The sequence below is a fragment of the Hemicordylus capensis genome, chromosome 3, assembly GCF_027244095.1.
Source record: "Hemicordylus capensis ecotype Gifberg chromosome 3, rHemCap1.1.pri, whole genome shotgun sequence".
Taxonomy (NCBI): Eukaryota; Metazoa; Chordata; class Lepidosauria; order Squamata; family Cordylidae; genus Hemicordylus; species Hemicordylus capensis.
In genome coordinates, this window is record NC_069659.1 from 53,528,796 (window position 1) to 53,549,749 (window position 20,954).

At 44.4% G+C, this 20,954-nt stretch overlaps 1 protein-coding gene across 19 annotated transcripts in view; it reads right to left on the bottom strand.

The window, feature by feature from the left end:
* ABI3BP (ABI family member 3 binding protein) overlaps positions 1–20,954 on the bottom strand; it is a 233,136-nt gene that overhangs the window by 173,288 nt on the left and 38,894 nt on the right. For all 19 annotated transcript variants that reach the window (XR_008320120.1, XM_053312005.1, XM_053312018.1 and 16 more), the window contains exon 2: positions 6,945–7,124. Coding sequence is in view for 18 of the 19 variants with exons in the window: in XM_053312005.1 (XP_053167980.1) it covers positions 6,945–7,124 (180 nt within the window). In the remaining variant the exon portion in view is untranslated. The remainder of the gene's footprint in view (positions 1–6,944; positions 7,125–20,954) is intronic.

A 20,954-nucleotide genomic window follows, 5' to 3' on the forward strand; every position in this document is an offset into this window, starting at 1 on the left:
TAGGGTTGCCAACTAGGGACTTCTATCATCATCATCATCATCATGCCTTGTGGTAGCAAGCATGACTTGTCTCCTTAAGCTAAGCAGGGTCTGCCCTGGTTGCATATGAAAGGGAGACTAGAAGTGTTTGCACTGCAAGAAATTCCCCTTAGGGGATGGAACCACTCTGGGAAGAGCATCTACGTTCCAAGTTCCCTCCCTGGCATCTCCAAGATAGGGCTGAGAGAGATTCCTGCCTCCATCGTTGGAGAAGCCACTGCCAGTCTGTGTAGACAATACTGAGCGAGATGGACCTATGGTCTGACTCAGTATATGGCAGCTTCCTATGTTCCTGTGTTCCTATATTTTATAGAGGCCATGAAACTGTTTGGGGGACCAAATGACTTCTTTTGCATTAGAGATTATTTTGGGGACCAAATAACTTTTGCATTTGTTGTGCTGTCTGAAGTTCTGGGGAGCAGCTGGAACATTTTGTTCACTTAGAACACTTTGGTCTCATGAGCAGCTTTTCTTCCCCTGCCTCTTTCCTCTTCCTACTGACCATCCATTCAAAGGGGAAGCCAGAGTGGAGGTTCTGCTCCAGTGACAGTTTCAGAGCCACGTGATGCAGGAGCACCGATAGGTGGACCTGGCAAGTTCAGCTTGCTTTCTTCATGTGATGGAGGTGGTGGCGGCAGTGAGAATTTAGCACTTAGCTAACTTACTTGACCCACTTAGGAGATACCCCTGCTGAGTAAAAAGGCACCTTTTAAAGTGGCGGATCTCTTCTATTTATCATGGGGAGAGCAAATGGCCCTTCAGTGGCTGATGCTGCTTTTACTTCACATTTCATTTTAGACTGTGAGACCATTGGGGACAGGGGAGCACTTTATTATTTGTTTTTCTGTGAAAACCACTGTGAAACCTGTTGAAAACTCTCTAGTTGTACTACAGAGAGAAAACTATCTGTAGTTGTAAGAGAGTTGTGATTATTTTTGCACTATGTTTAATCATTAATGCCTAGAGTTATGGGCAGAAATTGCTTAGGAGTTTTTAAAACTGTATAATTCTGCTATGAAAAGTACTTAGTTCATATGCAGAATGATCCTATGCAGCCTTAGAAAGCCCACACCAGTAACTACAAAGGCTTAAAGTTGTCTAAAATAGCTACAGGATATTCTAAAGCTCCAAACCAGCTGCTCTTTCACCAATGAAAATTTGTCAGCTACAGCCTGGCAGGCAACCATTCGAACTAATAACATCTTTCTAGCTGCTTTGAAGTGTGCCAGCAGCTGACTTTAGGATTACTGCGCTTTCATGTACAGTATTTCACTATCTCATGAAGCATCAACAGAGTCCTTACTTAGTCTTAAAGTAAAGTGCCCTAAGCAAATGGAATATATATGGGAAGAATTAAAAAAATATGTAGGAGTGTTTTTAACAAGAAACTCAAAATGTTATTTTCCATGTAAATAAACAGTCCCAAGGGGCATGTTATGTAACTCTTTTATCTCTTCTGGCCTATTATATTCAAATGAAGGAAAGTAAGCATTTTGGGGATGAACCATACACCTACAGTCTTTAGTAAATTCAGCAGTTGCTTCTGTAATCTATCTGTGCAAGGAAAAGTCCTTAATCATGGAATTTTTATTTTTTGCACATTACTTCAGAGTTGTGCAGAATGTTGGAGGTCTAACATTTAAAACATATTTTTACCCAAAAAAATGCAACACACTAACAACATATTTCAAGACATATGAGTTCTGAATCTTAGTGAAGTGCACAGTCATATTAAGTCTGAAATGTAAGCATACCAAAACATGTTATTAAAGTCATCAACTTGCTGCTTTGTTGTGTCTAGAGAGATTAGGGAGTATATAGCACTTCCTTCCAAACAATTAGTGTATGTTTTTAAATCTCTTGTTTTGAATCTTCAGACTTGCTTGGATTTGCATTACAGCAACAGTTTGAAGGAAATGTGAGTATATTGCTGAAATCCTGATATACTTTATGGTAAAGCCAATTTAATGTATTATCAAGACTGTGGAAACAATCCATGATGCTAAACTGACAGAGGCCTTAAGAAAACTCCGACAACATGGACGTACTCTCTTTGTAGAAAAATGTCAGTTTTGCACACACTCAGTGACATACTTCGGACACACAATGAGGCGGTTCCCACGATCAGCGGGAACCGCCAGATGGGGTTAAGCGGGGAGAGCGGGCTTAGCCCACAGGCTATCCTGCAGTCTGCCCTGGGTGGCTGGATCGGCCACCCACATGACTGCTGGCTCCATTACGGAGCCAGAAAAAATGGGATGCACGCCGAATCAGGAGGAAAAATGAAAAAGAAACCATGCAAAGTGTGGAGACAAAGGGGCCATGAAAAAGATGCTTTAAATGCAGCACAATTTGTGCTTCTGCAATTATTGGTATCTTTTTCATGGCCCCTTTGTCTCCACACTTTGCACGGTTTCTTTTTCATTTTTCCTCCATTACGGAGCTGGCAAGGGCTTGCAAGTTCAGGGGCCCCACGTGGCCCCTGGAAGTTCCAGCATGCTCTGCACAAGCACGCAGAGCATGCTGGAGAGACCCCCGAGCTAGGGGGCTGCTTTTTAGCCTCCCGGTTGGGGGTCTCCTCGTGAGTTGCCGCAGCGTGAAGCCATGCCGCAGCAACACATGATCCGTTCACCCCGGTTAGCGGAGTGCTCGATCCGCTAACCTGGGCTAAGGGGAGGGGTAGTTAGGGCGGTTTGCTGCTGGGAGCTGCTCGGCTCCCATGGCAGCAAACAACCGCCAAAAAGCGGGCTAAGCTCCCTTAACCCGCTTTTTGGTGGTTGTGAGACTCGCCTCAATATCTCAGAGTGGTGTACATCCCAAAACAGGCTTGATGAAAGCTATTTGGGAAGCACCAGAGCAACACCAACAGGCACACTATTGTAACCACGGATCATTCTGAATATGGTTTGGGTGCTTTCTTGACCCAGCCAAAAGGGGACAGAGAAGTAACACTTGCTTTTGCTTCCAGAGTGCTTACAGCTTCAGAGAAGATGCAGAAGCTATTAACACAATTGCTTAATACCAGGCTATGGGAGCCGAGCCTGGTTTTGAACAACCATGAGAACCACCGGGCTTGCAGGTGAGGCCAGTGGTTCTCTGGTGGCTAGCCCATGTAAAAAAATCTACCCCTAAACGAGGTTAACCGAGCATGTGCTCCGTTAACCTCATTCTTTGGATCGTGTGTCAGCTGCAGCTGCCTGCAGCCATGGCTGACACACTCAGGGTGGGAGGAGAGGGGAGGGGGGACCCCAGGAAGGCACCACACACACACTCGCATGGTGCCTTTCAGGGGGCCGGGGCACCGCACTGCGGCGCTCTACTTCCCCCTTCCCCCATAGCTTCAAATGGAGTTGCGGCCTGGCGCAGGAGCAATCGACCAGAGCAGTTGGTCCTTTGGGCAGCTGATGTGGCTGCCCAGCAACGAGCAACTATTCGTGTGCAGGGAGAGCGGGCTAAGCTCGCTCTCCCCACACAAACCCCATCTGGTGCTTCACACTCGTGTGAAGTGTATCATATTCTTTCATTGAAAAAGAAGCTCTAGCATGTTTCTCAGCAGTGAGGCACTTCAGGACTTACTTGTGGAACAGAAAATTCATTCAACGGTCAGACCATAAACCCCTATATGCTTTATTTACTACTTGTAAATAAGTAGTAAATAAGCACAGCCAAATGGTTCACCTGACTCATGGATTTTGATTTCCAGGTGGAATATCTTCCAGGTCTTTGGAATACAACTGCAGATTTTTTATGTCAACTTTCACTTCCAGGCCAATAGGAGATCCCAGAAGAAAAGGATGGAGTAGTAGTAATTGTGCAAATAGCTTCATCTACTTATGGAGCGATCACGTCTTCTGAGTGGAAAGCAGCCCTCAGTACTTATCAAGTGCTTACTGAACTTTAACCTTATATAACTAATTGATGGCCACACAAAAATGAGGTACCTGAACATCTACAGCCATACATGCATGTAGCAAGTGAGCTGTCTTTTCTCAATGAGCTGGTGCTGAGGATTGATCATTTGGTGGTGCCAACTTCCTTACAAGCAAAAGTGATCAAAATTGTCCACCAAGGTCACCTGGGCATGTGTTTGACTAAAAGGTGAATCAGAGACTATATGGCTTGTGCTGTATCTGATGAATTGCAGAAAACTTTTACCACCCTCTTGACTCTAGTAGAGTATCCCAATGGTCCCTGGGAAAAGTCGTGCTCTGGATATAATGGGGCCTTTTGATAACTAACCCACAAAATAAAGATTTGTTATAGTGATGGTGGATTACTATTCCAGGTGGCCAGAATTTTCATTTGCTGACAACATTACTACAAACAAGGTGATCCAGTTTATGGCTGTAGTTTTTGAAAGGGAAGGTCTTCCTAACAAACTGGTGACTGGCAATGGGACACAGTGTACCTCATTTGAAATGGAGCAATACTTGCATAACCATAGAATAGAACACAAGACTATTATCATGTACCATCCTCAAGGGAATGGCTTAGTGGAAAGAATGAACAGATTAGTGAAAGAAAATTTACAATTGGCTACAACTACAACTACAACTGGAAAGCCACCTAATGGTGCAGTGGGGAAATGACATGACTAGCAAGACAGAGGTTGCGGGTTCAAATCCCTGCTAGTATGTTTTCCAGACTATGGGAAACACCTATATCGGGCAGCAGCAATATAGGAAGATGCTGAAAAGCATCATCTCATACTGCACAGGAGATGGCAACGGTAAACCCCTCCTGTATTCTACCAAAGGGCTCTGTGGTCACCAGGAGTCAACACCGACTCGATGGTACACTTTACTTTAAAAACAGTAGCGTCCAGTGAGGGCGCCGGTGGAGGGGTGGCAAGAGGCACTTCTAAGAGTAAAAGAATAGGTCCTTACCTCCACTCTCACCACACCTGAACGCTGCTCGGAGAAGCAGCATGCTTCCCAGCACCCCCTGCAGCAGGGGAGAGCCTCCACCACTCACTTGGCAGCGGGCAGGGGATTGGCTCCGTGGAAGCCAGGTGAGTGGTAGAGGTGATCCCCCACTGCAGGGGGTGCTGGGAGGCACACAGCTTCTCTGAGAGTGGAGATGAGCGCCAATTCTTTTACTCTTAAAGGTGCCTCTCGCCACCCCTCCACTGGCGCCCTCACCAGCCGCTACTGCTTTACAGCTACAACTGGCTACTACAGGAGGCAATCCATGAAACTCTGTTTGCTTATCACACTACTCCTCATTCTACTACAGGAAAATCACCTTTTGAACTGCTGAGAGAATGCAAAGCTACCACCAAACTTACTTAATGGCAACAACAGGGCTTTCTAGGCCATCTCACTCTGAGGATGCAGAGATTCGTGACTGGGTAAAGGAGAAGCAAGAAAAATACAAATTGTATGTGGATCAGAAATGAGGGGCGAAACAGTGAACATATCAGTTGGAGGATTTTGTTTGAGTATGGCTGCCTTCTACTGCTGCTCATACTATGAGATGAGTGAAGGGAGAAGAACTGGAGAGGAATTTGATCTTGCCTCCGGTTTTGATCTCACAGAGGCTGATAAATGTGATGGTCAATCCTCTGCCAGAAAACAAATGACTAACAGATTCTGTGCCAGAGAACCCAAGAATTAGGAGAAGTATGCACGGCAGGAGACCACCTAAAAGATTTCAAGACTCTGTCAATTTTAAATTAATTCATTTCTGGTTGTTATAAAGGGGAGGGATGTGTTGTATTCTGTCTAATAATATTTTATGTTTTGTTGTTTAGCAGTTTGTCCCAGTGGAGATCCTGTAGAGAGAGTGTGTGTGTGTGTGTGTGTGTGTGTGGGTGGGGAGGTAGAGTCAGAAAGAAAAAGGGAGGGAGAAGAGAAGGAGAAAATGGAGTTGTTTATGAATAAACTTTTAGTTAAATCTACATAAGATGTCTTTGTGTCTATGAGGGCAGCAGCTATTAAACACCAGTCTTTTATTTTAGACTGTAACTCAAACCCAGTTCATTCCCAGAACTGTATTTCACCCAGTCTTTGTTTCAGACTGTCTTATTCATAATAATCGTATCCTTTATGTTTTACTATCTTGGAGTCTCAGAACAACTTCACCTTGAGACTCTCCCTAAGCAGACCCAATTCCCTCAACCCACTGAACTTCTCTCACTCTCTTACTGCCTCTTATGACTGACAGCTCCAAAATGTTCTAAGCCAATTTGTATAAAAGAGTACTGCACCATTTCATCACACCTTATTCTTCGTAGCTGACTGAGATTTTCAAAAATATGTCCCTGAGGGGTGCATACCCCTTAGGGACATATATTTGGGTGTCATTGGAGGGAGAGAAGGGAGAGTGATGAAAATCACCCTTCCCATTTAATCCTTGTTGCATGTTTGTGGCACACACACACTTCATTATTCTGGATACTGGCCAGCATCAGCAGGAAAGTATATCATATGTGCAGACTATTTGCAGATAGGATTGGCAAGTGAGGTGTACCCCAACCCATACACCACTGCATATCTGTTGGCTATTGGTCACTTGTGTCTATCATGTCAGCCCCAATCAGAATTCTTAAGATTACAGCTGAGGCTCATAGCATTCGTTACAAATTGACAAATAGCAGTCAACATGCTATGCTTATAGTAAAGAACTATTTCAATTACTGGTCTACATTTTGTTTGCATTAATGTCAAATTAGCCTTTTTATTTACATATCAGCTTTGAAAAGCATCACTAATTGGAAATCTGCAAACAAGATAAATAAATATAATAAACTCTTCAGAACATATAGAAATGTCTGCCACTGGTGATTATTTCTGTTTCATTTGCTTTTAAACCCATTAAATCCATCCCCACCACAAACCACAAAGAAACATGTTTTCAAATCTCACAACCTTCTCTCAAAAATACAGTTTTGGGCATTGTCTTACCAACTTCAGTTATGTAAGATGTTCCATCTGTTGGCAGAGGAATATACTGGTTAGAGAAGAAGCTACTGCCATACCCCAGGATGAAGCCTTCCAGTTTGGTGCTTGGACTTGGTCGAATATATCTCATGCACACCGCATCATCCGTTGCATTGATTTGAACTTTCAGGCTTTGCCTCTTTACTGGAGGGAGAAAAGCAGAAAAAATGCTTGAGATTTTACCACCTCGATAGCACAAATGTATGGATGTAAAAGAGAGGACACACATTTAGTAGCATTTCCCACAAGTGGGAAATTGATATGTAAAGAAAATCTAGCAACCCTCCAGCCAGCTATTAAAGGGTAGCAGCACTCTCCCCAAGCTATTGCTTTCCTCATGGGGGTAGAAGGGAATAGAAGAGGAAAGCACCAGTGCCCGCATTCAGCATCATGTGCAGGCGATGCAAGAACTTCTTCCTGTAGTCTTTCAACTGTGCCATTGACTGTGTGATGACCAGGGGTGCCTGCAGAGAAGGCAGATGCCATGTGGTGCTCACAGCAGAGGACTGCAAGAGTGACAGTGTGATGCCAAGGCTGCAAAAGTAACAATACACATCTGGCTTGTCAGGCAGTACAGAGGATGGAGTGCTAAATAGAGGAAGTGTGACTCTGTTGATCCTTTTGGATCTCTTAGTGGCTTTCGATACTATCCTTCTGGAACATCTGAGGGTGTTTGGGGTGGGAGGCACTGTTTTACAATGGTGCCGCTCCTACCTCTAGGACAGATTCCAGATGGTGTCGATTGGAGAGAGTTGCTCTTCGAAATCTGAGCTTAAGTATGGTATCCCTCAAGGCTCCATACTTTCTCCAGTGCTTTTTAACATCTACATGAAACCACTGGGAGAGATCATCAGGGGATTTGGAGCTGGGTGTTACCACTATTACCAGTGTTACACCCAGATCTACTTCTCCATGTCAACTTCTTCAGGAGCTGGCATATCCTCCCTAAATGCCTGCCTGGAAGCAGTAATGGGCTGGATGAGGGAGAATAAACTGAAGCTGAATCCAGATAAGATGAAGGTACTTATTGTGCGGGGTCAGAACTCTAGAGATGATTTTGATCTACCTGTTCTAGATGGGGTCACACTTCGCCAAAAGGAACAGATCCACAGTCTGGGAGTACTTCTGGATTCACACCTCTCCCTGGTTTCTCAGGTTGAGCCAGTGGCCAAGAGTGCTTTCTATCAGCTCCGGCTGATACGCCAGCTGCGCCCGTTTCTCAAGATCAGTGACCTCAAATGAGTGGTACATATGTTGGTAACCTCCAGACTTAACTTCTGTAATGCTCTCTATATGGGGCTGCCTTTGTACGTAGTCCGGAAACTTCAGCTGGTTCAGAATGCGGCAGCCAGGTTGGTCCCTGGGTCATCTCGGAGAGACCACATTACTCCTTTACTGAAGGAGTTACACTGGCTGCCAATAGGTTTCTGGACAAAATACAAAGTGCTGGTTATTACTTATAAAGCCCTAAATAGCTTAGGCCCTGGGTATTTAAGAGTGCATCTTCTTCACTACGAGCCCCAACACCCATCGAGGTAATCTGAGGAGGTCTGTCTCCAGTTACCGCCAACGCGTTTGGTGGTTACACAGAGACGGGCCTTCTCAGTCACTGCCCTGAGATTGTGGAATGCGCTCCCTGCTGAGATACGACCCTCCCCATCTCTGGCAGTTTTCAAAAAACACCTGAAAACCCATCTTTTCGCCCAAGCTTTCTCATCTTCCTAATTTTTTTAGGTTTTAATCTCTAGTTTATTTTTTAAATTGTTAAATTGTTTTAAGTTTTTGTATATGTTTTTAACTTGCTTTCTGCTATTGTTAACCGTCCAGAGACAAAAGTTTGGGGTGATGTACAAATTAGATAGATAGACAGATAGATAGATAGATAAAAATAATTGATATGGGGCATATACCCAATGCTGTCAATGCCCCTGAGTAGCATAAGTCAATATTTGTGGGGCAGCCAATGGCATTTCTAGACATGCTTCTAAGTGGAGATACTTATAATATATACATATATATAAAGTCAGTTTAAAACTGGATAAAAAGAGAGCTTTTTAAAAGGATTCTGGGAAGATCCATAGGAAATGCACATAAAAAGTTATATTAGCTCCATTTTTCATCGCTTTGGTGCTCAGTGATATACAATCAAGAACATAAAACTGATAAAAGTGCAAATTTTTCTAAAAGCACAGATAATTAAATATCATAAAACCAGGTACTAATTAAACAAAAGATAACAGAATATCAACCAGCATCAGCAGACCACATTCTGCAACAGAGGCTTCATAGCATCAAACTGATTGAGAAATCTGGTCACTGTTATGTTATTTGGATTATTTATCATTCCGACACTTATCCAATCTAAAGCCAACATTCTAATTCTCAGTAACATTACCCATCTTGGCTAATGCTTACACAAACATTCATACTAATTAAACTATACAATTGCAAAAACTGTATAAGACACTGGAGCCTGCTTGCCATTATTAAATGACAGGCAGGCAGTTATTCCTCTTTACAATGCCCTTGTCATGAAGCAGATATGATTAAATCCATTTCTAAATGTCACTAAGTGAGCCAAACGCACCAAAGTCAAATAGAGGGATCACTTAGGTTTTGAATTCAAGCCAATGTGCACTCACCAATTCAGCATTTTTCAATGTAGTACATAACATGACCCCTTTGGAACAGGGAACCATTTTCTTCTTCCTTTTCTATGTAAAACTCTGTGAACATTTTGTTGAAAAGTAAAATTGCTAAATAAGTGAGTTACAAATATAGGCTGGCCAACATGATACTCAGTGTTCTAGAGATGATGCAGTCTTCACTGGAGTTGCTGTAGCCCCAACACTGTTGAGGCGCAACAGTTGTGCATGCAACACTACCACAGTTATTCCCATTCATCACAATAAGACATTGTATAAGGAATTGGAACCTGCTTGCCGCCATTATTATTATTATTATTATTATTATTATTATTATTATTATTATTAATTTGATTTCTATACCGCCCTTCCAAAAATGGCTGCTCATTCTCAACAGGGCAGCCTGAAAAGTCCACAACAGCTCTGGCGAGGATCACACCTTTGCTGGAACGCTGCGCATCATCACTGTCATTTAGAAACACTCAAATATGTGCACCATGCACAGTGAAGAATATGCTATGCAAAATTAGTGCAATTAATCCCTATAATCACAAGTTACAGATGACACTATGTAGGGCTTCTTAAAAACAACAACCACCAGTCAGTACTGTCTCTTGCCATTGAGGGAGGTATTAAAGTAAGATAGCACAGGAGAGCCGACTCCACTTTAAATACCCCTATAACCTATAACTTGCACTACGCTGATGACACCACTCTGATAGCTGAGAATGCGGATGATCTGCAAGCTCTAGTAATGACAGTCAAAGCAATGAAGTGGTGGACAGCTTCCGCCTTTTAGGATCGACTGTCAACAGTAAAGGATCTAGCAGTCAAGAAATATGCCGCAGACTAGCACTTGGTAGGTTTGCAATGAAGGCCTTGGAAAGGATATTTAGATGCCATGAAATGTCTATACCTACAAAGATTAGAATAGTTTGGACAATGGTTTCCCCCGTGACACTCTGTGGATGCAAAAGCTGGACTTTGAAGAAGCAAGATAGAAAAAGTATTGACGCTTTTGAACTTCTGTGCTGGAGAAGATTTTTGAGGATACCATGGACAGCCAGGAAAACACACAAATGGATCATAGAACAATTCAATCCAGAATGTTTACTTGAGGCACAAATACTTTCCTGCTGATGCTGGCCAGTATCCAGGCTCAAACTATCATACTTCGGACACATTATGTGAAAACCCTACTCCCTTGAGAAGTCCATAAAGCTGGGGAAAGTTAAAGAAAAGAGAAGAAGAGGACAACCAGAAGCAAGGCGGATGGACTTGATTGCGACAACAATGAATGCACCACTGAGAGACCTTAAAGGCCAAGTTGAAGACAGATAATCCTGGAGAGAATCTATCTATGTGGTCGCTAAGAGTAGACACTGACTTCATGGCACTTAATCAATCAATCAATCAATCAATCAATCAATATTTCAACATTGGTTCATATAAATATTACTCGAGTAGAACCTTCTCAGCATTTTTCCTGAATATTCCTGTTCAACACAAAGAACAAGTCTACTTGGACCATTATACATTGTGTATAATGAACAGATATACTAAGGTGGAATGTATCACTTCAGGTTGCTGGGTGGGGGAAAAGCTGCATTGTGAATACTTCCCCACATAAAAATCTCCTGCATGTAGTAAGGCTTACATATGAGATGTGCTAAATTTACTCTCTGACAGGAGCTTTTTACATGTGGCAGCATTCAAAAATATGACTGCTTCACCTGCAGTCAGAAGGAGTCCAGTTGAAAACTGACCAGCTGTCATCTGGTCCCTTTCTTCTGTGAAGAAGCAAGTCCTCCTCTGCAGTCATTATCATCAGGATGAGGCAAACAGCAAGGCCCCTCCATTGGTTTGAGAAGGACCTTCTAGATTCACCCCTCTGACAATTCCCCTGCCCCTTCTAATTTTTTTTTTTTAAGATTGTGATCCCCTTCAGGACAGGATTACAGGATTATTATATTTTTTTTAATGCTGTAAGCCTCTTTGAGCCTGTCAAAAAAAGTGAGGATCTAATAAAAATAATAATAAAAAATAGCCTGAGGAAACAAAGTCAAATCACAGATATCACGAGTACATCTGGCTCAGACCCCAAGTCCATCTAATTCAGCATCCTGTTTCCAATAACGACTAGCCAGATGCCTTCAGGAAGCACACAAACAAAGTATGAAGGTAACAGCCATTCCCAGTGGTTTGTTCCCAGCATCTGGCATGTTCAGTAAAATGACTTCCCTTTTGGAGAAAAAGACAGAAATATATATAACATGTGTTACCTATAAAGAAACAGGCACTTTCTCCAGAATAATCCCGTGAGAGGGATAAAACTTGCTTACTCCATTCTTCTCCCTAAGGCCTGTCTGCTCATGAGGTGCAGTGAAGTGGTCAAATTCAGGATGCCATGGGGGTGGCAAATGCCCCCTCGCATTCAATGTGTTGGGAATGTCTCTTTGGTGAAAGATACCCTTCTATTACAGCAGAGTGCACAGAGGCAAAACACAGCGGAGTCTGCCCAGGCATGCGTGTTTGCTGAGAGCAAAAGAAACTTGGAGCCAGTTCATAGTTTCAAATCAATATGAGGAGCCTTTATTGGAGAACTCCATTCTAGATAGGAAAGTGGAGAGATAGAATCTCTAATCTAGTTGTCTGCATCTCTGCACACATGGTGTAGAGAGAGAGGCGAGCGTGTGTGATAGGGAGAAGAAGAAGGGAGAGAGAGAGAGAGGCGGGAAGGAAGGAAGTCCCTGAGAGTAGCAATCAAAGGGATAGTGTCAGAGCAGTAGAAAGAAGGCATGACCAGTGTCTTGACCCCTCTAGCCCTCTGACTCACTAATCTGTCCCCCTCTGTCACTGAGGCATGAGGCAGCACAGAGTCCTTCACTTCCAACACATTGCCATGCCAAATAGCCCTTGCTGGCACTGAACAATGCCTGCTCCCCCCACCTCCGCCTTTTGTTCCTGCTGGGATGGAGTAGAAAAGGAAGTGGAGGAAAGAAGAGTAGTGCCACTATTGCTCTCCTCTCCTTTCCCACTCTGTCCTGGCAGGAGGAAGAAGAGGAGGTTGGGCAGGCAGCATTTGGTACCAGCAGGGAATGCAGGGTACATTTGTCACCAGTCTGGACAGAATGCCACGGCCTTGCTGAATGCCCCCCACCAGTGCTGCTCCCCCACACCAAATCCCCGCCATCAGCAGTGCCGTGGCATTCTGTCCAGAGAATGGACAGAGATAAAATTTTCTCCCTCTCTCACAACCCTAGAACCAGGAGTCATCTCATGAAACTGAAAGCTGGGAATTTTAGGACTGACAAAAGGAATTACTTTTTCACAAAGTGCATAATTAATCTATGGAATTCTCTGCCACAGGATGTTGTGCTGGCTACTAGCTTTGATGGCTTTAAAAGTGGCTTAGACAAATTCACAGAGGAGAGGTCTATCAATGGCTACTAGTCTGGTGGCTATAGGCCACCTCCAGCCTCAGAGGCAAGATGCCTCTAAATACCAGTTGCTGAGGAGCAACAGCAGGAGAGAGGGCATGCCCTCAGCTCTTGCTTGTGGGCTTCTCAGAGGCATCTGATGGGCCACTGCATGAAAGAGGAAGCTGGACTGGATGGGCCTTGGGCCTGATCCAGCAGGGCTGTTATTAAATTCTTATTCAGTAGTACCATCACCTCAGGCACCCAAAGACCATGAGCCACCTCTGCTTCCCCTTCTGGATCTCTTTTTCCTTTTGGAAACCAGACTGTAGAGTAAATAAACTGTAATCAAACAAGTAAGTACATGAGCACCCAGTTACAGAGGCCTGACTCTCACTTACTTAACTGGAGGACCTTCTCCTAGTGATAGAGAAATGTTTAATCCAGGCCCACAAATAAATGCATAAAGGTTTGGTTCAGGCTCCTAAACAGAATGAAGGGCCAGTAGGCCAGAATTGAATTGTTCGAGTCAAGGATGAGAGGCCCATCGGCCAAGAGCCTGACAGGAGACAATGTATGTAACCAGGGTCATGAGACAAATTCCCCACTCAGCAGAAAGAAACATAGCTAGCACCAGGAGACACTGATAAGGAGTAGGGTCAGCAGAAAGGGCAAACAATAACTCATGTCGAAGGCTCTATTTGGCACCACAGGAAAACATATGTTTAACCACAAATGACATATGCTGATGGATGTACTGACTTGCTTTTAACCTATATAAAATGGCAACTCTGTACCCTGAGTGCGCAGTGCTTGTCAGACTTCTGGCTTGTACTCTGCCTTTATGATCATGAATAAAAGCTAATTTGAGCACCACCCGCATTGTGTTGACTTGTAAAAAGGGAATTTCTCTGTCAGGCAATGAGCTCTATTGCAGGAACCTTGTCTAATACTCTTTAGTTTGGTTAGATGCCCCATTCTCTGTCAATTTGATGGAAGGATGATGGCAAGGGGCTGAATTAAACAGGAGGGCAAGGTTCCAGAGGATTTTCCCACAACACCAGATGGGCTTTGTTCTCCCTCCCTTCTAATACAATTTTCTCTCACTCTGTCGAGTCTGACCTTATTTAAGACAGGGATCCTCTTTGCCCCTTTGCATCACTTGTTCCCCTGCCAAGGGGAGATTATAGTTGGCTCACCCACTGCTTTACTTCTCTCTTGCCTTCAATCCTGAGTTCTGGCTTCCAGGTCCCAAGGCTGAGGGCTCTCAGTCTAGGTTAAAGCCTGTTGTCCCTCCTTTTCTCATGTCTTTCTCCTCTCACAGCTTCCCCCTGGGATCCCCTTAAAGCTGTATCCATTGCAGCTGGGGTTCTTCTCTCCTTTTGCCTCTGGTTCTGTTTCCCTAGAGGCCACATATCCCCCAATTGTCCTTGCTCTTTCCCAGCCCTTGCGTTTCCCTGCTTGCTCCTGATCTTGGGAGAGCTGTGCTCGGAAATAGCTGGCAGGCTTTGCAATAGGACATTGGCCAGAATGGCAGGAGTGAATCCAGCCTCTGCTACAAACCCATACAGAATTAACACTGTCTTTGCTCATATTATGAATACAGTCCCAGATGTACCGAAACTCTTCCTGCAGAATAAGTGCGAGCTTACACACATGTTTTTGTATAGATCAAACATTCAAAAACCAGATATACTTACCGTATATTGTTTCTATGCACCTATGCAACCTTGTTTCTATGCACCTCCTACCTGAATGGCCACAAAATCTCCATCACTCACTATGAAAGAATCGAAAAGACAACTAGACTTCTTAAATATGTATATTGTTACTAGCCATAGTCACAAAGACGGAGAATCACAGAGAGCAATAAAACCAATATGCCAACAATCATACGTAAAGGTCAACTGATTTTACAACACAAACCATTTCTGTCCTTCCATTATAAAATGTACATTCACTCCAACATTTCACTTAGGAAAATAAGGACACTCCTGTGAATGTGCAGCGGCATGGCCAAACAACTTGGGCGGCGTAGTGTGCAATTCCAACTACAAGCATGACGCAGATGGAAATCTGGCAATAAAGTACATGCAGGATACATTATCCCCCCACATTTTTGTATTAACATTTTATTAAAGTTTAAGTGTGATTACACATTCAAAATAGCAAGAATACCCTGCACAGATGAAGTACAGGAGAATAAAACAAAACAAACAAAAACACATAAGAACAGCCCTGCTGGATGAGGCCCAAGGCCCATCTAGTCCAGCATCCTGTTTCACACAGTGGCCCACCAGATGCTGCTGGAAGCCTACAGGCAGGAGTTGAGGGCATGCCCTCTCTCCTGCTGCTACTCCCCTGCAACTGGTATTCAGAGGTATCCTGCCTCTGAGACTGGAGGTGGCCTATAGCCCTCAGACTAGCAGCCATTGATAGACCTCTACTTCATGAAGTTATCCAAACCCCTCTTAAAGCCATCGAAACTAGTAGCAAACACCACATCTTGTCACAGAGAATTCCACAAGTTGACTATGCATTGTGTGAAAAAGTACTTCCGTTTGTTCCACCTAAATTTCTTGGCAATCAATTTCATGGGATGACCCCCATAGAAATTTCTCTCTATCTACTTTCTCTACACCATGCAACACTACTGAGCAAAACAAAATACCACTATCATTGAAGCCTGTACCAACCACAGTCATGGGTATCACTATTCCATATTTAAGTCAGAGAAGAGTTCAACAAAAGCTTTCCAAATGTTGTTAATCTTCCAAAAGTTGTTAAAGATGTCCATTTTCCTGAACATGTTATTTTCTCTGGCAGCCAGAGCTGTCATCATGCTCATCCAGTCTTCCATATCTGGGGCTGCAGAGGCTTTCCATGATTGAAGAATAAGCTTTTTAGCTATTAATAAAGCTCTAATAACCCATTGTTTCTGGTCTTCTGAGACTTCAGATAGGGAAGGAAACAAACCAAGAACAATCAAAGCATTTGGTAAGGTTTCACTGAAGTATAAAGTTAATTCTAACAGATACCTCTCTCCAAAAAGTACAAATTATATTACAGAGCCATAATAAATGGATCAGATTTGCCCCTGAGGTACTGCATTGCCAGCATGTGTCAGAAGTTGTTATCCCCAGTGATGGAGATCTTATTGGAGATCAATATGCCCTTAGCGCCCCCCCCCCTTTTTTTTTGGTCTAATGAGGCAGAGTTTAATGTCCAAGGTAGACTGAGAGATGTCTGGAAAAGCACTGTTTCCTTGATAACCTGCAAAATTAATGCTCAGTTCCTCACACCACTTAGTTTTAACTTCATTTAAAACATCACATAAATCTGGATTAAGGTATGCATACAAAAATTAAGGTGCTTTGTTTAGGGAAGAGACAGAGGAGGTCTGCAGGAAGGGCGGGGCTTGGCCTGCTGATGAATCATCTGTGGGAAAGACTGACGAATCATTTGTGGGAAAGGTAAGTTTGAGCTGATCCTGAGAAAGGGCTCAGTATGTCCAGAGAGGAGCCTCATCCAAGCTTAACCCTGATCTACAAAACCTCCTTTGTGTGATGAGGAAAGCATTATGACAGTGAGGCCGGTTTCCCGATCAGTGAGACCCACTTTGAAAGGGCTTGTGGAGAGAGCGGGCTAAGTGCTTAAGCCCGCTCTCCCCGCGGACAATCAGCAAGCCCTGCCTGGGTGGCCGGATCGCCCGCCCACACGACTGCTGGCTCTGTCATGGAGCCAGTGGGGGCTTGGGAGTTCGGGGGCTGCGTGGCCCCCCAGAAGTTCCAGCATGCCCTGCGCGAGCACATAGAGCATACTGGAAAGACCCCTGAGCCAGGAGGCTGCTTTTTAGCCTCCTTGTCAGGGGTCTCCTTGTGAGTTGCCACAGCACGGAGCCATGCCATGGCAGCACACGATCCATTAGCGAAGCGCTCGCTCCGCTAACCTGGGCTAAGGGGAGGGCTTCTCAAGTGGGTTAGCTGCTTGTAAACCACCGGGCTCACCTGCAAGCGGTGGTTTACACGAGCAGCGAAAATCAGGCTAGGCTCTCCTAGCCCGATTTTTGCTGGTCGTGAGAACAGCCTCAGTGTCTCAGATTTGGCAAGTTGAAACCTCCTTTTAAAATTGAGAGTTGCAGCTTTTTAATAAGGAATTCTAGGCCTTTTTGCTTCCCCACCTAAAAACCTACATCTTCACATGGATTAGACAGTGGTATCTGAATATGATGTCAGGCATGTTCAGAAATAAAAATATTTTAGAGCTAGAGGGGTTATCAACGATTGTGACTTTTGGAACTGCCTCAGGGATGCCTCAGGAGAAGACAGGCGTAAAACACATGAAAATTTTGAGGGCCCAGGCTGAGGAGGCTTGGAAGACATGTACTGTAGGAGGGAGGGAAAAGCAGGGATTATGTTTTGTATAAACATGTCTGTGAGCAATTTAAACAAACTCTTATACAAATCCAAGAAGATCTGAGATCTCTCAAGAAAATAAATAGAACCTTTATTCAAATGGGTTACAGACTTGACAATCTGAAGCGGAGAAAAGGTGATGAGAGGGTTACTATATGAACTCTCGGGATTTTTTAAAAACAAATTCTTTAAATTTCTTATTTATTTTATTTTTAATTAAATAAATATTAATTTAATTAAATTTTAATTTTTATTAAATTTTAATTTTTTATTTTATACAGGGGGTGTCCCATGGGGTTCAGGCCTCCAATGAATGGCTCAGAACCACGAATCTCATCAGTCACCTCCTTCTCAATTGGGGAGTGGGTGGTTGCTAGGGATGTGCCTGAACCAGCTTGGGCAGCTGTGGGGAGGGGAGGGATTGGTTCCTTTAAAAAAAAACCAGGTAAGCAGGTCCTTATCTGCTCCTCCACCACCCCACTGCTTTTCCAGGCATGGCACCTGCTTTCCAAAAGGCCCTGCGTGACTGCAGCACTGTTCCCAGCAGCCTGTGCATGGCATTGGCATTGGCATGCACATGGCTGTCACACATGCGTGGCAATTCAGCTCTTCTCTAAGGAGGCGCTGAACTGGTTCGGGAAGATCCCTAGTGGTCACCTCTGCTGCTCCTCCAGCAGTAATCATCACTTCTCATCTTGGTTTCTTCCCCAAAAGTTGCTATGCTGGGGACAAAATATATACTTTAGCCCCCAATACAGCACTTGCCTCCTCCGGTTTCTCTTTGTGGAGGAGTTAAACATAATTCTTCGTGGTGAAGTGTGTGGAAGGATTGACTTTAATTATCAAAAGGAGAGCTATGGCCCAGGCCCAAGATCTTTTAATGCCCCTGGTTCTATACCATCTTTTATCTTTAGATCCCCACCTCAAAGTGGCTTGCAAAATCTACAAAATAGCATAAGGTCATAAAAACAGAATTAAATGTTTAAAAAACAGCAGAGCAAAAGCAACAATGAGAACAGACTCAGCACAAGGAGACACCCAGAGAAGAAAATAAATACAGTGCTTAAGCCCAAGTAAAGATGATCGTTTTCAGCTGCCCATGAAAGGATAAAATAAGGGGCAATGCAAATCACCACCAGGAAGATATTCCATAGCCTTGGGGTAATCACTGAGAAGGCCCTATCCTGCTTGCATGATAACCATGCAGAATGCAAATGAGATAATCTTGTAAGGCAGTAGACTCACCTTGGAGAAGAAGTCTTTCAGGTACCTAGGATTCAAACCATTAAGGCTTTAAAAGTCTAAGCCAGCACCTTATATAGCACCCAGAAGCAAACCAGTAGCCAGTGTAGTTCTTTCAAAATCTGGATGATGTGTTCTCCACATGGCACCAGACAGTAATGTGACCACCATTTATTGTACCAGCTGCAGCCTCTGAATGCCTTTCATGGGCAGCCCAACACAGAGTACACTGCAGTAGTCCAAATACAACATGATTAGGGCATGGATGAGAATGACCAGGAAGGAAACACCTGCTTATCAAGAAGCAGTGATGTGTCCAAGAGCACACCCAAGCTGTGCACCTGCTCATTCAGAGGGGACGCCACTCTGTCAAAAACAGGCCAAACCCCTTCATCTCGATCTGCTCTCCTACCAGCCCACAGTATCTCCATCTTGCCATAATTTAATCTCAGTGTATTCACCCATATTCAGCCCATCACTGCCTCCAAACCCTGGTTCAACTGAACCCCTGGTTCAATTTTTATTATTTCACGTATCATATGAATTATGCTCTGATAAATCAAAGGCAGTTATACACACTAAAGAACATAAGACAGTTTCTGAAACAATTGCCATTTCAAGGAGCAGTCTGGAAGAACATCTTTGCAATTTCAAGAAAAGCCCAATAATACTTGGTACAAGGCAGAGAGTACCGGATGGAGTTATGCAGGAAGAGCAGGCCAAGCCTCCTCTCCCCGCACACGAGCACCCACAGAGCCCTGGACGGCTGGATTGGCTGCCCACACGATTACCAGCTTTGTCACATGTGTCCCCTGGAAGTCCCATGATGCCCCATGCGAGTGCGCGGGGCATCCTGGGGAGACCTCTGAGACCGGGAGGCTTGTTTTAGCCTCCCGGCAGGGGTCTCCTTATGAGTTGCCGCGGCACAGAGCTGCACCGTGATGACTCGCAATCACCAAAATGGGGTGAGGGGAGCGCTCACTCCACTAACCACACATAAGGTGGGGGGGAGACTTAAGCGGGTTAACCTCCGGGAGCCACATGGCTCCCGGAGGTTCTCACGACAGCAGGAAAGCGGGCTGGGCTCCCTTAGCCCACTTTCATACGATCATGAGAATAGCCTCAGTGTCGGTGAACTCACCTAATGAGCAGACCAGTAGTCACCTCCCCCACCTGTCTGAGACTGAAAATTCCCTGCTATATGTCTACATGTCTCTGAATGACACACCACCAGCTTTAAGAGCAAAATTTTAAAAATCGGGTATCCAGCCTTGGTTCAGGAACCCAGCCCCCATTTATAACATTGTTGGCTATGGGAAAATAGTTAGTTAAGACATTTCAACTTAAGACACAACTCTCAGGAATGTGTGACATAAACATGAGGACTCCTATACTAGATCAGTCATTCTACCAGAGGTTATTCTCACGATTTTAGTGGACCATGAGAAGCACCGGGCTCGCAGGCGAGCTCAGGTGCCGCAAAGCGCCCTCCCCTAAGCCCAGGTTAGCGGAGCGAGCAATCGTATGTTGGTGTGGCGCGGCTCTGCGGTGCGGCAACTCACAAGACCCCCAACCGGGAGGCTCAAAAGCAGCCTTCCGGCTCGGGAGTCTCTCCAGCATGCTCGGCGCACTTGTGCAGAACATGCTGGAACTTCTGGGGGCCATGTGGCCCCTGATCCCCGCAGCCCCCGCCGGCTCCATGACAGAGCCGGCAGTCATGTGGGCAGCCAATCCGGCCACCCAAGGCTGCAGCCTGCTTGTGTGGGCTAAGCCTGCTCTCCCCGCTAACCCTCTCGAGGCGGGACTCACTGATCGTGAGACCCGCCTCTTTGTTGTTCCTCGTTAAACCTCCAAGTGGATGGGAGGATGCATCATATCTCTTGTGTATCTGCATGTCAATGAGTGTACAACGGTAAGGCACTATGCAGTGCACAGCATAGTGGTTGGAAACCACTTTTTGGCAATGCATACTGAGTCGGGAGTTTGTGCAGTAATCATTGATATGAGAACTGATTGTTACAAGTGTATCTCTCTTTTTATCTGACAATTGTTGGAGAGTATGAGCTTCACTCATCTGCTTTGATAATCTGGAATAATGTGCTCTGATTGCACTTTATTACGTGCTTTGCATTTGAAGTATGCTTATAGTCAGAACCATGCCTCCCAAGTTGCTTGGCCATGCCCACTTTGCATTTCACACCATGTCTCAGAGGATGCTTGGCAATTATTATTATCATTATTATTTTTACATTT